This window comes from Engystomops pustulosus, chromosome 11, assembly GCF_040894005.1.
Source record: "Engystomops pustulosus chromosome 11, aEngPut4.maternal, whole genome shotgun sequence".
In the NCBI taxonomy this organism is placed as follows: domain Eukaryota; kingdom Metazoa; phylum Chordata; class Amphibia; order Anura; family Leptodactylidae; genus Engystomops; species Engystomops pustulosus.
The window spans coordinates 45,740,327-45,758,642 of NC_092421.1; the positions used below are offsets into that span (position 1 = coordinate 45,740,327).

An 18,316-nucleotide genomic window follows, 5' to 3' on the forward strand; every position below is an offset into this window, starting at 1 on the left:
TGGGAGCGAGGCGGGACTAGAGGTACACGGCTCCCCACGCGTATCGTCGTCCCAGGGACGACTTCCTCAGGGGTAGGTAACCATGGTCATGAGACACTCACCTTAAATAAGCCCTCTACTGAACTATACAGGCGGCGCCAGTGCTGCATCAATCAATCTGCATGGAAACGGAAGTGATGTATGAAACCGGAAGTGGGGCTGGCGATGGAACAGTGCGCATGCGCATCCCGGCCGGGATATACGGCATAGTAACCAAGGTAACAAAATAACAGAATGACCGGGTAACCATAGTGACAGCGCACTGATCGGTTTAGGCCACTGAGATGCCCAAATGATGTAGCAAAATGCGGCGTCCCTCATAAAATGTCCAGAATATACGACGTAATAGTCCGGGTAGAAAGTCACCAAATAGATCTATATATAAAAAACTTTGCAGTGTGGTGAGGTGCAGCGTCCACCATCAAGTATGCAGGATAAATACGGCGTGGTAGTATGGATAACAAAATACACATCTATTATCTCGACATAAAGTACGACGTCCCCTATGAATTATACAGAATATGCGGCGTAGTGGTCCAAGTAGCAAGTCACAAAGTAGATCTATATAAAAAAAAAAAAAAAAACAAAAAAAAAAAAACAAAAAAAAAAAAAAAAAAAAAAAACCTTGCAATGTGGTGAGGTACGGCGTCCACCATCGAGTATACAGGACATAAACGGCGTGGTAGTAAGGATAACAAAATACACATCTATTATATCGACACATCAAAGGGTTACGGACCCATAGGTGTGTGTATGTACCATAATGGTATAGTGGAGTGCAGTATCCACCACAAACCAGTAAAATATGATGTGGTCTAATTTATTCGGCGCATATATGAGAGAGGGGGAAGAACGTAACAATAGACCTAAGGCACGGCGCAAGCAGGTATCACATACATACCATACGTACTGCATGACAAAGTATAAAGTAGATGCAGTATAGGAGGAGTAGATAAAAGATCAAAAACCAACTATCCCCTGTTCCTGGTCAAATATGTAACAACCAGGCAGTATCATCTATTAATGCACTAGACGCAGTCGTAGAGGGCAAAAAAAGGGTGAGTGTTTAGTACAAAATACAGGTGCAAAATATATACAACATTTACAAGGTTATTTGTCCTAATGTGTCAATTGGCTAGTGCCAGTATCAACAATTTTTTCTTCAAAAACGTATAAATCAAAGTCCAAAAAAGTCCAGGAAAATGCGAGAAGACAGAGATCCAGCTGCGGCTCGGCGGAAGAGGATTCCCAGAGTAGAGATGCAAGAGTTCTCACCCATCTTCTGGGATTGCGATATACTGTAGAATTAGAAGAATAAAGGGCAAAACGCGATCCAACGGGAAGGAGTGAGTATGTTGACAGTATACATGGTTTAGGCAATCCATCCAGAATACTGTGTCCCTGGTATGTTGGGGAGACACAGAATACATAAGCACCGTGCATAGTACTGTAATGTTAAGTATAAATATCGTGAAAAGGAGACCATGGCTAATGTGTGAAGGGGAGGGGTGACTTGGGGAATAAAAGTGATAGGTGGACCATAAAGGCCCCATAGGAAAGGGGTCATAAGGGCCCAAACTACAAAAAAGTGACATGAAAAAGTGCACTGTGAAGAAGGGGTCATAGGGACCCAATGCCTAAACACATGTTACTTGGAACTTGAGAACAAATATTTGGATTGTAAGGACAGCCCATTTTCAGTATATGCAACAGGCAAGTACTAGCTAAACATTCACCAAATTTGTAATGGTATAGCACGGACCTCGCCCTTTTAGGCATTGGGTCCCTATGACCCCTTCTTCACAGTGCACTTTTTCATGTCACTTTTTTGTAGTTTGGGCCCTTATGACCCCTTTCCTAAGGGGCCTTTATGGTCCACCTATCACTTTTATTCCCCAAGTCACCCCTCCCCTTCACACATTAGCCATGGTCTCCTTTTCACGATATTTATACTTAACATTACAGTACTATGCACGGTGCTTATGTATTCTGTGTCTCCCCAACATACCAGGGACACAGTATTCTGGATGGATTGCCTAAACCATGTATACTGTCAACATACTCACTCCTTCCCGTTGGATCGCGTTTTGCCCTTTATTCTTCTAATTCTACAGTATATCGCAATCCCAGAAGATGGGTGAGAACTCTTGCATCTCTACTCTGGGAATCCTCTTCCGCCGAGCCGCAGCTGGATCTCTGTCTTCTCGCATTTTCCTGGACTTTTTTGGACTTTGATTTATACGTTTTTGAAGAAAAAATTGTTGATACTGGCACTAGCCAATTGACACATTAGGACAAATAACCTTGTAAATGTTGTATATATTTTGCACCTGTATTTTGTACTAAACACTCACCCTTTTTTTGCCCTCTACGACTGCGTCTAGTGCATTAATAGATGATACTGCCTGGTTGTTACATATTTGACCAGGAACAGGGGATAGTTGGTTTTTGATCTTTTATCCACTCCTCCTATACTGCATCTACTTTATACTTTGTCATGCAGTACGTATGGTATGTATGTGATACCTGCTTGCGCCGTGCCTTAGGTCTATTGTTACGTTCTTCCCCCTCTCTCATATATGCGCCGAATAAATTAGACCACATCATATTTTACTGGTTTGTGGTGGATACTGCACTCCACTATACCATTATGGTACATACACACACCTATGGGTCCGTAACCCTTTGATGTGTCGATATAATAGATGTGTATTTTGTTATCCTTACTACCACGCCGTTTATGTCCTGTATACTCGATGGTGGACGCCGTACCTCACCACATTGCAAGGTTTTTTTTTTTTTTTTTTTTTTTTTGTTTTTTTTTTTTTTGTTTTTTTTTTTTTTTTATATAGATCTACTTTGTGACTTGCTACTTGGACCACTACGCCGCATATTCTGTATAATTCATAGGGGACGTCGTACTTTATGTCGAGATAATAGATGTGTATTTTGTTATCCATACTACCACGCCGTATTTATCCTGCATACTTGATGGTGGACGCTGCACCTCACCACACTGCAAAGTTTTTTATATATAGATCTATTTGGTGACTTTCTACCCGGACTATTACGTCGTATATTCTGGACATTTTATGAGGGACGCCGCATTTTGCTACATCATTTGGGCATCTCAGTGGCCTAAACCGATCAGTGCGCTGTCACTATGGTTACCCGGTCATTCTGTTATTTTGTTACCTTGGTTACTATGCCGTATATCCCGGCCGGGATGCGCATGCGCACTGTTCCATCGCCAGCCCCACTTCCGGTTTCATACATCACTTCCGTTTCCATGCAGATTGATTGATGCAGCACTGGCGCCGCCTGTATAGTTCAGTAGAGGGCTTATTTAAGGTGAGTGTCTCATGACCATGGTTACCTACCCCTGAGGAAGTCGTCCCTGGGACGACGATACGCGTGGGGAGCCGTGTACCTCTAGTCCCGCCTCGCTCCCAATGCTCTACTTATCATACAGGAGTGAATCTCTGCATCTTACATGCTGTAAGATCCTTTACTTTATCCCACTTGCACTCAGCACTTTTCTCATGTTTCCTTTGCATTCTTCTATTTTCTTATATACATTTTTTATTCAGTAGTGGGGCAGATATAGTTGTCACACTGGTAGCACTTGCACTTTAGAGGTTGTCTGATTTTCATTCCAGCACGACCTTGGGGCTGTTGTTGCCCACTACTTACCATCAGTGGATAAGGAGCATTGTATGTAACATCTACTATAGGCTTATACTAACTGGGCAGAGGCGTATAGACAACACTTTGTGTCTGGACTTAGAGGTTTTTTGTGGATGAACCAGACCGGGATCTCCACATTGGTCACTTTTTGTATATTTGTGTTTTAAATGCTTTTAGATGTTTGTGTATGGTATTTTGTCCGCTTGTTTACATTTAATAAAGAGATTATTGTTGGATTATATCCTGTTTCTTTATGTATTGGCCTGATTTGTGCATCGCTTTTCTCTCCGCTTTCCCATGTTCATGCATGGTGCACAAGGCCAGCTTTACATCGCATTAGGTTGTGCTAACCAACTCCCCCCTTTTTCCAGTGCTATCCTAAAGTTTCTGAACCAGAATACCATTTTCACAGACATGAAGTAGAAAGATGTTTATGACTTTCCGGCAATGTTACATTATTTAAAAGCCTTTTTTTTATTGTTATGCACAGGATGTAGTCAAGGCTATTCAAAAGGCCAAAGGTTTAAAGCATCTGGTATCCATGACAACTAGTGAGCACGCCATTATGCAAAATGAAGCCCTTATCGCATTAGCCATTGCATCCGCCATCAACCTTGGTAATGTACAATGTTGCAATCAATAGGACTGAATTGCAAGCACAAAATAGTCTTATTATATTCGAGAGGCAGAGAACATTGTATAATGAAGTAAAATGACTTGACAGAAAATTCATTATTTATGGGAGATTCAGGAAGGTCTCCATAAGACATAAGATGGTCTTAATCCATCATCAGAAGTGCTATTTTATTATCTCATGCATTCCTAAAAACTGAGAAAAGGTGACAAAAACACTCATCCTCCAACTAATAGCGTGCAGTCATTGCAAGATCATTTGTGTAATAACAGTAGTTTATGAAATGGATTAATGGTCATCATCACATTTCAGAGATTGTTGAAGAAGCCTTCAAAGAGTCAGAGTTGGTGGCAATCCTGTACAAAGTTTTGCGAGACGAATCAATGGGGCCAGAGGTGAAATACAATTCGATGGGTCTGTTATGCAGCCTCATGGACTCAGGTAATGAAATGCCTCTTCATCAGAGAGGACAAGCGTAAATGTCATTTTATTGTTTTATTAATGCCAACTTTGAGTAATAGACTGATACTCACAGTAGTCTAGCTTTGGGATAGGAATCTATTGTGAATGTAGTTACTATTTATTGAACGCTTGCAGAAACATATCTTTTACATTTACATATCTCTTTCATCATCTGGTCTTCTCTGTCTGTCTTTGACAGTGACTTTCTCCAACTGTCACTTTGTCTATTGGGGAATTCATTAGAAGAGTCTGAGAGCAGAACTGAGGCAACCAATAAAAGCTCAAGTTTCATTTTCCCACAGCGGTTTATAAAATTACAGTTGATCTCTGATTGGTTCCCATGGGCAACTGGAACAGTTTTACCCCAGACATTTCTGATAAATCACCCTCCATCTCTTCATCCATCTTACCTCACACATTAGCTGTCTTATACTCATTGCCCATAAAAAACAATCAAAGCTCAGAGCTTTGCTAATTTTGCTAATCTTAGCAGAAAAAATTCTGTATAATGGAATTAAAATGCTACTGTCCCTTTAATCAGTCCTGTGACTTTATCCCTGTGGAAGAGACACAAGACAGAAGATGACTGCTGGTCACATGTCCCAGGCAGGTGTCGGTCATGTGATCATCAGTAAATTTGGCTGTAGTTGGTTGGTTGCAGTTGGTTACATGTAGTATGGCCGGTGTTATGAGCAGTGATGGCAGTTACACATTATTACTATGGTAACAGAGCAGGACAGTCTGTTAGAGCATCACTGAGAGCAGAGCATGAGAGAGAGGAGTGGTGACTGAGAACTGAGGGATCATGGGAGATGTAGTATCCTGAGGTCATAAAAGCAAATGATTTAAGCTCCATTTTGTTCTGTTTTTCTGTATTCTTTTATTTATAGCATTACTGGTTTTTATATCAGACGTTTATAATACTGGAATACCGCTTTAGAACCTTTGGGTTGAAATGGATACATCAACTATATCTTTAGGTCACCTGCTCACTGACATCTGATGCGTCAGTATTCTTAAGCAGGAACATCATGGTTTTTGTTTATCATTGGTATTGACACAGTCACATTGAGGTTTTTTTGGACTTTTTATTGCTAAAGAAGTTGCACAGAACTATTTCTGCCACTTCATCTGGAGTAAACAAAGAACTACTGCTAGTGCACACAGTAAGTAGGGCATAAGAACATTTATTAAAGGGTCCCAGCCACTTTAATAAATCTGACTGGCAGTGGAGTTCCAGAAATAAATTGTCACAAGAAGCTTGCCTAATGATAAATAACCCTCATTATTCTCATTATCATTTGAACCCTATCAATTAGCAAGATGGTATAGGTCTCCAAAAATTAGGCGCAACAATGAAAGTAAAGAGGCTCTCTTCTCAGCTTTTACTATTGCCCCTAATTGGAAGATGTTACCCAATACGTCAATGTAACAAGCCCCTGAAAGATTATAGGATATTTTGTGACGCATCTACTAAAACACGACTAAGACTATCACATCTACTTTTTTTCTGGGTTATTACCCTTGATTAAGTATATTGACAGCCTATTCCTAGTATAGGCCATGAATAAAAGATAAGTGTTAATGAATGCTCTGTAAAACTACTCAGTACAAAAAGAATAACTTTATCCTACTGCACTGTTCACACACCCTCAAAAGAGACTACCACCTGTCAAAGTACCACATCTCATCCACAAGATTAGAGCCCACGCTTCATGCAGTGGGGTTAACAGCAGTGAAAAAATGCACAAATGCCATTCAATGTTAGTTTTATTATTATTATTATTATTATTATTTATTTTATTATTATTATTAACTATTATTATTATTATTATATTACTTTTGTTCTAAGAATACCAATGTATTACCATGTCAAATCAGTTTATAGTTCAACTTTTTTTGTTTAGTTGTTTTAATGCATGGATTTGTTTATCTGTGTATTTTCCCCAGTGAGTTAATCCATAGCCCAATAAAAAAAAAAAAAACATATACTCCTGACTACACCACCTCCCAGCAGCCATCCAATACGCTACAGCTCTCTTCCATCAATTACCACCAATAACAGTGCTCTACATAGTCAGCTGAGCCTTTGTTTTCTTGTCCTATCACCTGATGATAATCTGCACCATGGTGCACCATTTGCAGTTTACTCTTTAAAGGGGTTATCCGGTTCTAAAAAATTACTGAGGACCGGGCTGGGCTATTTAAAAATAAACATGTACTTACCACCTCTGGCGCCGCCGATGTCCCGCACCTTCCATGGCTCCTCCCATCCGTAGCTATCTCTCAGCGTTGGAAGCGCTGGGAGATGGTGTCGGATGGGAGCTTCTGGACGGCCGGAAGCTCCCTGTGCGCCCTTGTAATCAAACCGGCGCACAGAGGAGATGGACCGCGGCGCGGGACATCGGCAGCACTGGACGAGGTAAGTAGATGTTTATTTTTTTAAATAGCCCTCTCCAGCCCGGCCCTAAGTAAATTTTAACACCCGAATAATCCCTTTAAGTGCTACAGAGACATTGGTACTCTGCAGTTAAAGAGCTATTACCATCTGGGTATTCATATTTAATTTAACCATTTTAGGGCATTAGGACCAAGCCTGATATTTTTTTAACCCCTTCCTGACATTGGACGTGACATTGGACGTAGTACTACGTCATGGGAGGCAAGGACTTGCCGCATCGTGATGTAGTACTACGTCCAGCTTCTGGCACCGGCTGCCGAATGGCTGTATATTATAGCTGACACACGTCGCTAACCGGGAGCTGGGCGATTTTGTCCAGGAGCTGGGTCAAATCTGACGGATTCGGACAAAGTGCGGGATTTAACATTTAAAATTGTGTCGCAATACCAAGCACTTACATGCACCGGGAAGAAGAAGGTGAACTCTGGCAAACTTAAGCAGGGAAGCGACACATGCAGGATATCGGGTGCAGGATCTACGTGAATTGCGGCAGCTGTGCAGGATCGTCGGACAACGCATCTCGGGGATCGCGCAGGGATGGGTAAGTAAATGTGTCCTAATATGTCATTTTTATGGTATAATGTACAGCCCCCAAAAAATACACCAAATTTAAGAGTTAATAAAATCTCATCAATAAGCTAATGACCAACTAAAATGAAGTATTGGTAAAGTGCATCTAATGTCACTGAAAATAAGCCCTTATTTGTCCAAATTGACAAAAAAAAAAGAAGATTGCATAGCCAATAAAAAGGGACAATGCATAATCGGCTCTGAATGGCGCAGCCTCCCTTTCAATGCCCTGGGGTGTGCCCATACAGCATGTTACCATCTCATATGGGGTATTGACGCACTCACAATCTTATCCAATGAGAAATTTTTTTGAAAATCACCTTCATTTAGCCAAAAAAGTGAACATTTCTAAATTGCACACAATTCTGTTTTATCCCCTGTAACGAACTTCATGAAAGTTGTTTTACATAGATTAAGGGTTGTAGTTTCTATAATGGGTTAATTAATAGGCCTCTTAAAGTGGCTTTAAGGGTAAATTCACATGGCCGTCTGCGGGGACGTATATGCGGCCGCATGTACGTCCCCATAGACGGCAATAGCGGCACGGCGGGGATACGGTGCCACACATATGGCACCGATCCGGGCCACACACCGCAAAAAGATAGAGCATGCTCTATCTTTCGGGGAGTGTGCGGCCATGCGCTGCTGTTTTTCTATTGAAGGAGGAGCAGTTCCCTCAATAGCATGATTTTGTGGTTTTTTATAAAAATGTGAAAAATTGCACCTCAAGTTCAGAGCCCGATAGTGTTTTCCATCTATAGGACCAATAACATGTTTGTTAGGGTTTGAGACCTGGAATCCTTAAGGACCCAGCCATTAAATAGCTTAAAGGACACATGTCATCAGGTCTCTGCCACTAGTCCTGTCACCTCTACCTGTTGGAGCAGCTCACAAGGATCCATCCCAGCCTTTATCTAGTTATTTCATACATTATTCATTGTAAAATCATCTATTCTTTATCATGTAAATGAGGCTGGTCACATGGTCAGAGGCAGTGATGTCACCCCTGTTACCCCTCCCCTCTCCTCCCCCTGCTCATGTCTGTGTGTAATGTAAAGTAAAGCATTGCTAGTGTGTGCTGCATCTGCTGACATGCTGCATCCTCCTAATACACAGGTGAGAGACACAGACATCAGCTACACATGAATCTGACATGTTCTGCTGTAACATGGAGCTGCTGTATCTCTCCTAAACACACACACACATGCACACACAGGCTGCAGGGGTGTGGCCACCAGCACCAGGCAGCACATCATTATACAGCCTCACATCATTATACAGGCTGTCAGTCATGCACTGGGGGTGTGGCTGTGCCTCCCACTCATGAATAGAGTGGACAGCTTGAATATGCTAATGCTTCATTGGACATTTCACAGGTCATTTGCATGCAGCTTTAGGACCTCATTGCTTAGGTTTACAGGCATGTAGAGGGACAATGAAGGGATAGAGGCAATGCTTTCTAATGGCAGTTTATGAAAATATATTTAGTTTAGGGGGGTTATTTTGCATGACGGGTTCTCTTTAAAGTGTAACCGTCATTTCAAAAAACTTTTGATATGATGTAGGGCAGGTAATTTTAAGCCCTTTTGCAATTGGATTAGTTACCCAAATCTTGCTCCTTCCTTTTGTATTCTGCAGATTTCCCCTAGATGGCAGTGACTGCTCAGATAGCTGTTACTATGGACATTCTGTCTTCATAAAGAAGACTGTGGGCAGGGGACACGCCCCCCTCCCTGCATCCAGCTGATTACCTCATGTCTCCAGCACTGAGTCATGTGCAGGGAGAAGCCCTGACTAATGCAGTGACAAAACACCTTCACTTATCTAACCTCAGCTTTCCCTTCACTTGTAAACAAATAATCCACACAGACACAAACTGCAGCCCCCATCACCTCACACAAAGAAGTGGCAAGAGACAATCTCCAAGTCTGCAAGCTGTGCCCTCATGTGCGGTGCTGAAGTGTTACTTAGATAGAAATATAGATAGATAGGAGATAGATAGATGTAAGATAGCTCTGGTCTAATTGGTTAGGCAGCAGGCGCTTGTGATGAGGTGACAGGAGGAAGGCCCTGCCCCTCCATCTTGCTGATTGTAAGTTTTTTGAGAGCTGGAAACCATGGTTGCTATGGGCCAAAAAAGGTACTAAATGAGGTCCGAGGGGCAAAATATTTTGAGGAATGATTCCCAGGGACACCTGGGGCAGAATTATGTATTTTAGTTTTTTTTGCTCAGAATGACAGTTACACTTTAAGGCTCAGCCCCATTTTTTGTATTCTGACTTTCGGCGATTTTTATGGTTATAACTTTTGAAAACTGTTACCTATCAAAGTCATTCGGAGATAGTTTTTTCCTCACATGTTGTACTTCATTTTAGTGGTAAATTTTGGCTGATAAGTTTTGTGTTTATTTCCAAAAAAAAAGAAAAAATGATGAATTTTTTGAAAAATTTCCAATTTTTGAAATTTGAAGTCATTGCGTTTTCAGGCAGATTGATTTACCACCTAAATAAGTACACACAACCTATAGGAACAATTTGGGCTGTAGGAAAGAATGCACAAAGGCACAACAGCCCTCAAAAGTGCAGCAGGGCACAAAAAAAATGAAAAAAGTTCATATGCCCAAAATAGCAAGCACTACCAAAAAAGAGGGGGAGCATATAATGCTAAAATGGTGAAAGTTTATTGAATACAGTTTAAAAATAAAACATGTAAACAGGGTGGTTACAAGGCATAAAATATGTAGGTGCTGGGCAGCAAATACACATATAAAGGTGAATAATAATTTACATTCATAAAGTGCATGGTGCAAGGCCAGAAAATTTATGCTTAATGACACAAGTAATATTGCATGTAAGTGTCGATGAATACAAAGTGCAAACAGAGTAAAGTGACGAATGTTACCTCATGGCAAGTAGTAGTACAGCACAAGGGGTGAAAGGCTGCCCAGCACCTCCCCGACACGTGTTTCGTCCAGAGAGGACTTTGTCAAGGGGTGGTGCTAAAGCAAGTAGCTGGGAAATATATGTGGCTGGCTGACCAATAGATGCAGTGGATACACACCTGCGTCTTGTGAACAAACGGGGAAGGGGTTGTGGCGCATGATCAGCGACTTAGGCGCACGGGCGGGGGGGGGGGGGCGGACAGAAACGTCATCCAGAGCAATCATGTGATCCAGACGATGCAGTGACCAGCCACCCGTCCGCGCATGCGCACATTCCACCAAAATTGTCCAGACGCCATTTTGGGAGAGGGCAATGAGGGAGCATAAATAAATAAATAAAGTGAAGACTATTACGAACATAGATACAAGACGCCGTGTTGGCGATACGAAGGGCAAGAACAAGGTCTGCATAAAAATGTGAAAATGTGTAAAGGGCAAAAATTGAGTGTGAAGGTAGTAATGAAAAATGGAGAATAAGTGCCGGTAATAGCCGCCTGGCTGGTGTGCATTTGGGTGCAATGAATAAGTGCAGGAGTGAGGTGAGGAAGTGAAAGGAGAGGAAAGGATAGGGTGAGATAGTGAAAAGGTGAACAAATATCAAAAGATTGCTGCGCAGCAAAAAGAGTGACCAAAAATAATGTGAGAACATGGGGTGGAAAAGGGGGAGAGGGGGAGAAGGGGATGTTGATGAATCGGTGAAACGCAATCCATGAGGAGTGTCCTGTTGCTGAAAGATGGGAACGGAGTTGGAGGAAAAATTCAGGTTGATCAAGGGCTGCAAGGACAAGGTCAGTTCATAGGGATGCATCCAGCAAGGTGTTAACGTTCTATAACACAAAAAAAAGACAAACATGTGAGTATGTTAAAAAATAAGTAAACATTTTAAAAACAAAGAGTGCACCACAAGAGGCGAATACGGAGATGGCAGAAAGATGCAATTTAGAGAAAGGCAGCAAACCCAAAGTTTTCATTTAGACCTTGAGGGGACACTGTTTGAAGTGTCCAAATCCATTTGGATTCCAGTTGTAGCAGTCTGCATTTTAAAGCCCCCCCCCCCCCCCGAAGCTCAAGATTAACATGATCAATGCCAGTTACCTCAAAGCCGCTCGGGTCCGAATGGTGGGCTTGTCTGAAGTGCCGGGGAATGGGTTTCAGTTTGAGGATATCTTCTACACCATCCACTGAAGAAGCTGACAAAATACCTGTGACATGTTCCCGGGTTCTAGTTTTCAGATCACGGGTTGTCATACCAACATAGATCTTCTTGCAAGGCCAAGTCGCATAATAGATTACGCCCTTGGTAGTGCAGTTGATGGGCCATGTGATCTTAAATTGTTTGGTTCCATCAGAGGAAAGAAAAAGAGTAGTTTTCTCCACATTCGGGCACGCTATACATTTGCCGCAAGGAGTGCTACCCCATTTGGGTGGGGGTGCACCAAAAATCCTTTTTGGTGGATCAGGAATGAGATAGCTATGTACGAGAGTATCTCTAAGATTGCGTGCCCTCCGGGAAACAAGCAATGGATATGGAGTCAGAATTTTACCCAAAATGGGATCAGAGGTAAGGATCGGCCAAAATTTGTGAAAAATCGCTTGCATGTCACGCCATCTATTATGATAGGTGGTTACAAATCGTGGGGGTTGAACAGTATGAACTGGTTTCTTTGGATACAGCAAAGTAGTGCGGTCCGTGGCACAGGCTCGTTTGTATGCCTTAGAGATGCATCTTTTGCTGTAGCCACGTTCAAGAAACCTATTAGATAGGTCTTCTGCTTGTTTTTCAAATTCATCTGTTGATGAACAAATTCTTTTCATTCGTAAAAACTGGCCGATCGGAACTGCATTGATGGTTTGCATGGGATGTGCAGAAGTCGCATGCAGCAAGGAATTTGTTGATGTCGCTTTCCGAATGCCGCTTTCTGTTTGAAGATACCCCAGAGAGTCCTTGGTAACCTTGAAGGGTTGAACAAAAATTCATCAAGCTGACTTGGTCTTCCAACTCTGATTCCATAGATTTCCTGGACATTCGGCATTCGGATGACGTTTCTGTCCCACCCGCCTGTGCGCCTAAGTCGCTGATCATGCGCCACAACCCCTTCCCCGTTTGTTCACAAGACGCAGGTGTGTATCCACTACATCTATTGGTCAGCCAGCCACATATATTTCCCAGCTACTTGCTTTAGCACCACCCCTTGACAAAGTCCTCTCTGGACGAAACACGTGTCGGAGAGGTTCTGGGCAGCCTTTCACCCCTTGTGCTGTACTACTATTTGCCATGAGGTAACATTCGTCACTTTACTCTGTATGCATCGCCATTTACATGCAATATTACTTGTGTCACTATGCATCAATTTTCTGGCCTTGCACCATGCACTTTATGAATGTTAGTTATTATTCAACTTTATATGTGTATTTGCTGCCCAGAACCTACATATTTTATGCCTTGTAACCACCCTGTTTACATGTTTTATTTTTAAACTGTATTCAATAAACTTTGACCATTTTAGCATTATATGCTGCCCCTCTTTTTTGGTAGTGCACCTAAATAAGTAGCTGAATTATATTTCCCATATGTCTACTTTACATTTTCATAATTTTTGAAATGTCTGGATAATTTATTTTGTCGTCACATGGCTTACAAATTGAATAGCGATTTTTTCGGATTTTTAGAATTGACTATTTTGGGGATAAATACTGTTTTGAATGAAATTTTACATATTTAGTATCAAAACCCCCCTATGTATCAACTCTTTTGCAAATCTGCACCCCTCAAACTATAAGAAACAGTTTTTAGGAAGATTGTTAACCCCTTGAGATCTTCATAGTAATTGAATCAAAATGGAGGTGAAATTTAGAATAGTCAAATTTTGTAGGTTATACGTTCATTTAGCCCTAAAATTTACACATTTCCAAAAGATAAAGAGAAAACCCACCATACAATTTGTTCTATAATTTCTCCCAAGTGCAGAGACCCCCCACATGTGGCCGTGACTTGTTTTCTGGGCGCACAGCGAGGCGCAGAAGGGAAAGAGCACCCTGCAGCTGCCAGGATTTTAGTTTCCTTATTGGCCCCTTTTGTAGGCTGTAAAATTTTCGGTTTTTCGTTATTGGGGCCATGTGACAGCATTTTTTTTGCGGGATGAGATGCTTTTTCCAGTGTTACCATTTGGGGTTGGTATCCCCCATTGTTGAAAATTTAGGAACTTTTTTTTGAGGGGAGGAGTAGAAAAGCATCAATTCTGTACTGGATATTTTACTTTGTTTCCCCCCCCCGTGTTCACCGTTTAGCCTAATAATCATGTTATCTTTATTCTATGGGTCAATACAATTACGGGGATACCAGACATGAATATTATTTCTTACATTTTACTAAATTTGTCAAATAAAACCCTAATGTGGGGAAAAATCTATCATTTTTGCATTGCCATCTTACAAGTGGCATAACATTTTTACTTTTTTGGCTACAGAGCTGGTTGATGGCTTGTTTTTTTGTGGAAAATGTTGTACTTTGCACCGGTATCATTCTGGAGTACATATGTTTTTTTTATCACTTTTTATTGCAATTTTTGTGGGATTGAATAGGTAAAAATCATAATTTTTAGAGGGTTTATAACAGTTTTTTTAACGGCGTTCATCGTGCGGGTTCAATAATGATTAACTTTTATTCTACAGGTTGTTACAGATGCGTTGATTCTATGTATGTGGGGTTTGTGTTAATATTTAGACTTCTTTTTGCGTTATATGTCTCTTTATATGTTTTGGGGCTTATGGGCATTTTTATTGATTTCTAACTTTTTTTTTATTGAATAACCTTTTTTTTTTTTTACTTTTTTACAGTTTCCACCATGGGAAATGGACAAGCAATCATCTGATTGGTTGTTCATGATAATATCCTGCAATACTGATGTATTGCAGGGTATTAGCAGTGTCGGCCTATACACTTGCATAGGCTGGCCCTCTGCCAGTAAGATAACGTTACAGACGCCATCTTACTGGCAGTTCTTGCAGGTAACTCTGGGGTCCAGAGCGGCGCCCCCCGAAAGCGACTTGGGGGGGGCGGGCGATCGCGGGGGAAAGACCGCCCAAAGCCAAGTTAAATGCCGCAGCCGAGCTGACCGCGGCAATTAACGGGCTAAGCACCAGCCATCGGAGCCCACTTCGGCCGCGGGTGTTACACTGGGGTGCCAGCTATATGTTACAGCCGCCACCCCGTGTTTCCCGATGCCGGTTGGTCTCTGATCTTGAGCTGAACCAGCATCGGCTCAGCGTCCGATATTTCGGACGCTGAGCGCTAAGTCACTTGGTAGGTATCGTTACGTTTGTTTTCAAAAGTGGAATCAAATATAATTATTTGGTAAAATCACTATAGTTTTACAGTTATGCTTTAAGCCTTAAGGAGTTAAATCTGCCGTGTCATTATAAGTTCAACATTTTATGCTTTTCAGGCAGATACTCATAGCATCCAAACAACTTCATAACGAACATTTCCCAAATGGCTTTTTATGCACATTCTTTTCTCTAGGTTGGTTAGGAGGTTCAAAATTTTGGGTGAAATTTTTCTATTTTTATGAAAATCGCCAAAACCCATATTTAGAGGCACCTGCTCAGCTTTGAGAGGCCTGAACAGTAAAACCACACAAAGTTTAGTTTCTAAAATGGCATAATTTAAGAAGTGTCTTAACACTTTAGATGTTTCACTAGGGTTAAAACAAAATGGAGGTGTCATTTACAAACTGTAATTTTTTAGACAATACATTATTTTTTCTAAAAATGAAACTGTCATAATCTAATCACAAAAAAAACACAAAGTTCGATACCCAATTTCTCCCAAGTATGAGCATCCCCCATATGTGTTCGTAAACGGCTATATGGGCAAACAGCTGGGCAAATAACGCGCTATTCAGAACAGATCTGCATTGTCACATTTTACAGGCTGTAAAATGTTTATTTTTTTTGTTATTTGGACGTTGGGTGATTATTTTTGTTGCGGGATAAGATCCACTTTTCGGTTGCGTCATTTAGAGGGAGTTAAATAGCTACTAATAAGATTTTATTAACTCTTTCTTGGTGGTGGTTTAAAAAAAATATGGTAATTAATTCTTGTTTATGTTTTATAGCATTTTTTTTCCCGGCCACTCACCATACCATAAAAATAATGTGTTATCTTTACGATTACGGTGATGCCCATTTATATAGCTTTTTTTATGGTTAACTTGTTTTGCAAAATATAGAACTCATTTTGCTACAAATTAGCTTTTTTTTGCATCACTATGTATTAATGGGCATAACATTTAAAAAATTTTGTTTACAGAGCTGTTTTAGGGCTTTTTTTGCGGACAAGCTGTACTTGTTCTGTATCATGTCAGGGTAAATGTTACTTTTTGATCACTTTTTATCCTGTTTTTATGAGGTCATATGTGAAAACTTTTATTTTTTTTTTAACTTTTACTACGTTTACTGAACAGGTTCAGTGAGATTTTTATTTTATTGTACAGGTTCTGTATACCCAATATGTAGTGTTATATGGTGATTTTCACTTTTTCATGTTATTTTTTTTTTTAACATCAACTTTTTATTGAAGATTAATAATATAAAAGTACCAACGTACACTGACCAGGGGTAGGTAAACCCAGGCAAGGATACCCACCCTGTGAAATAGAAAAGCACTTACAGGTTAAAGGGTACATTCAGATATTAGCTCAAGAAAAAAAACTAGAATAACAGACTAACATAGTAATTAACCAAAAATTACAGGCCGTGCGGTACCAGAAATGGACTTTACACAAGTTAGCAATTGTACAATGATAGAGTAGTTGCTATAGGCTAAGATATTTGCAGCATAAAAAAAAGTGGTCTGTTAGTGAACGGTGGCATTCAATGTGAGGTACATGCTTCCCTCCCTTTGGAGTAATGTATAGACCCTAGTCAGAGCTGCAGCTACAGAAGTCCTTCCACTTAGACCATACGTGGGTGAAGCGGGACATAGAGTGCGTACGATGGGCAATGAGTTACTCCATTACACAATTGTGATTTATTTCTCTCCTAATAACTTTAATAACAGGAATTTCCTGCGATTTCCAGAGCCTCGCAATGTGTAATCTTACAGTGGTTATAATGTTATGCATCAGGAGCCTATCTGAGGTTTTTAATTGGTCAAGCCCCAAGCCAAGAAGAGCAACCTGAGGTCCCCAAGGGGGTGGGAAACATAGGACTGCGGTAATCAGTTTGATCACCCGTGCCCATAGAGGGGCAATGCTTGAGCAAGACCACCAGATATGAAGAAGAGACCCTTTAGAATTGGCGCATCTCCAGCATAGTGGTGAGGAGTTAGGGAACATTTTGGATAGCCTATAGGGGGTGAAGTACCATCTATAAAGCATTTTCCTGGAATTTTCCAGGTGGTTAGCACACCTAGACGCTTTGTTGCTGATCGCTACGGCCTTACACCATTGATCATTTGTAAAATGCTCCTGGAGCTCTAACTCCCATTTCTCCTTATAGGGGGTATTATCAATCTTATGACAGCCCACTAGAGTAGAGTAAGCTGCTGAGATACCCTTTTTCTGGGGGTTTGGTGAAGTTAAAAATCTTTCATATTTGGAGGGGATATGTGTTTCCATGGATTTCTGGTTGGCCAGGAAGTGACGTAATTGTAGATATTTGTAAAATTCCCCCTTGGTGAGATGGTATTGCGATGCTATTTGATCGAAGGGGCGAATTCCATTCCCTTCCATGATGTCTCCCACCGTCCTGATCCCATTGGCGACCCACAGATCAAAGTTTGTGTTGGATATAATGCAATTAAGCACTGAGAACGGGAGATCCTGAATCTTTAATGATATGACTTTCGGGTCTAAAAAGGCTTCCTTGAGAAACGTTATCGCTGCTTTCATGGTAGGGGAGATTATAGGTAGTTTAACTTGAGAATACCTAATAGCCCATACCAACGAAATTAAAGATGGGAATCCTGATAGACTTCTTTCTAATTCGATCCACCTTTTGTCTACCTCATCCGACCACCAAGCTTTTATCTGATCTGCAACTGCCGCTTTATAGTACTCTACTACTGATGGGCATCCCAGACCCCCATCTGCCGTTGACATTATTAGAGTATTCAAAGGTACTCTTGCTTTTTGGCCCTTCCATATGAAGGCAGTCAGTAGTTTTTGGATGTTTTTTTAGGGAGGAAATATGTAAGGGGATAGGTAAGTTCCTGAAATAATATAAAATTTTGGGGAGAACCATCATTTTAACTGAAGCAATTCTGCCTGTCCATGAAATAGGAAGGTTGGCAAAAGCGCGTAAATCCTTTGTGATGGTTTGAGCTAAAGAGTTGATATTGACTTGGGCCATTTGATTAGTAGGGACAGTGAGAGTGATTCCTAAATAATTAACAGAGTTCTTAGCCCATTCAAATGGGTACTCGTTCTTTAACTTATGCTGGAGCACTTTTTCATGTTATATTTGATTTTTATATGGGATGGGACATCAGGGGACTTTTATTCTTTTTTTAGTTTTTTTT

At 40.9% G+C, this 18,316-nt stretch overlaps 1 protein-coding gene across 12 annotated transcripts in view; it reads left to right on the forward strand.

Annotated features, from left to right (window-relative positions):
* Positions 1-18,316, forward strand: part of LOC140106485 (rap1 GTPase-GDP dissociation stimulator 1-A-like) — a 416,700-nt gene that overhangs the window by 389,396 nt on the left and 8,988 nt on the right. For all 12 annotated transcript variants that reach the window (XM_072130944.1, XM_072130946.1, XM_072130943.1 and 9 more), the window contains 2 exons: positions 4,217-4,343; positions 4,673-4,801. In XM_072130944.1, the coding sequence (XP_071987045.1) occupies positions 4,217-4,343; positions 4,673-4,801 (256 nt within the window). The remainder of the gene's footprint in view (positions 1-4,216; positions 4,344-4,672; positions 4,802-18,316) is intronic.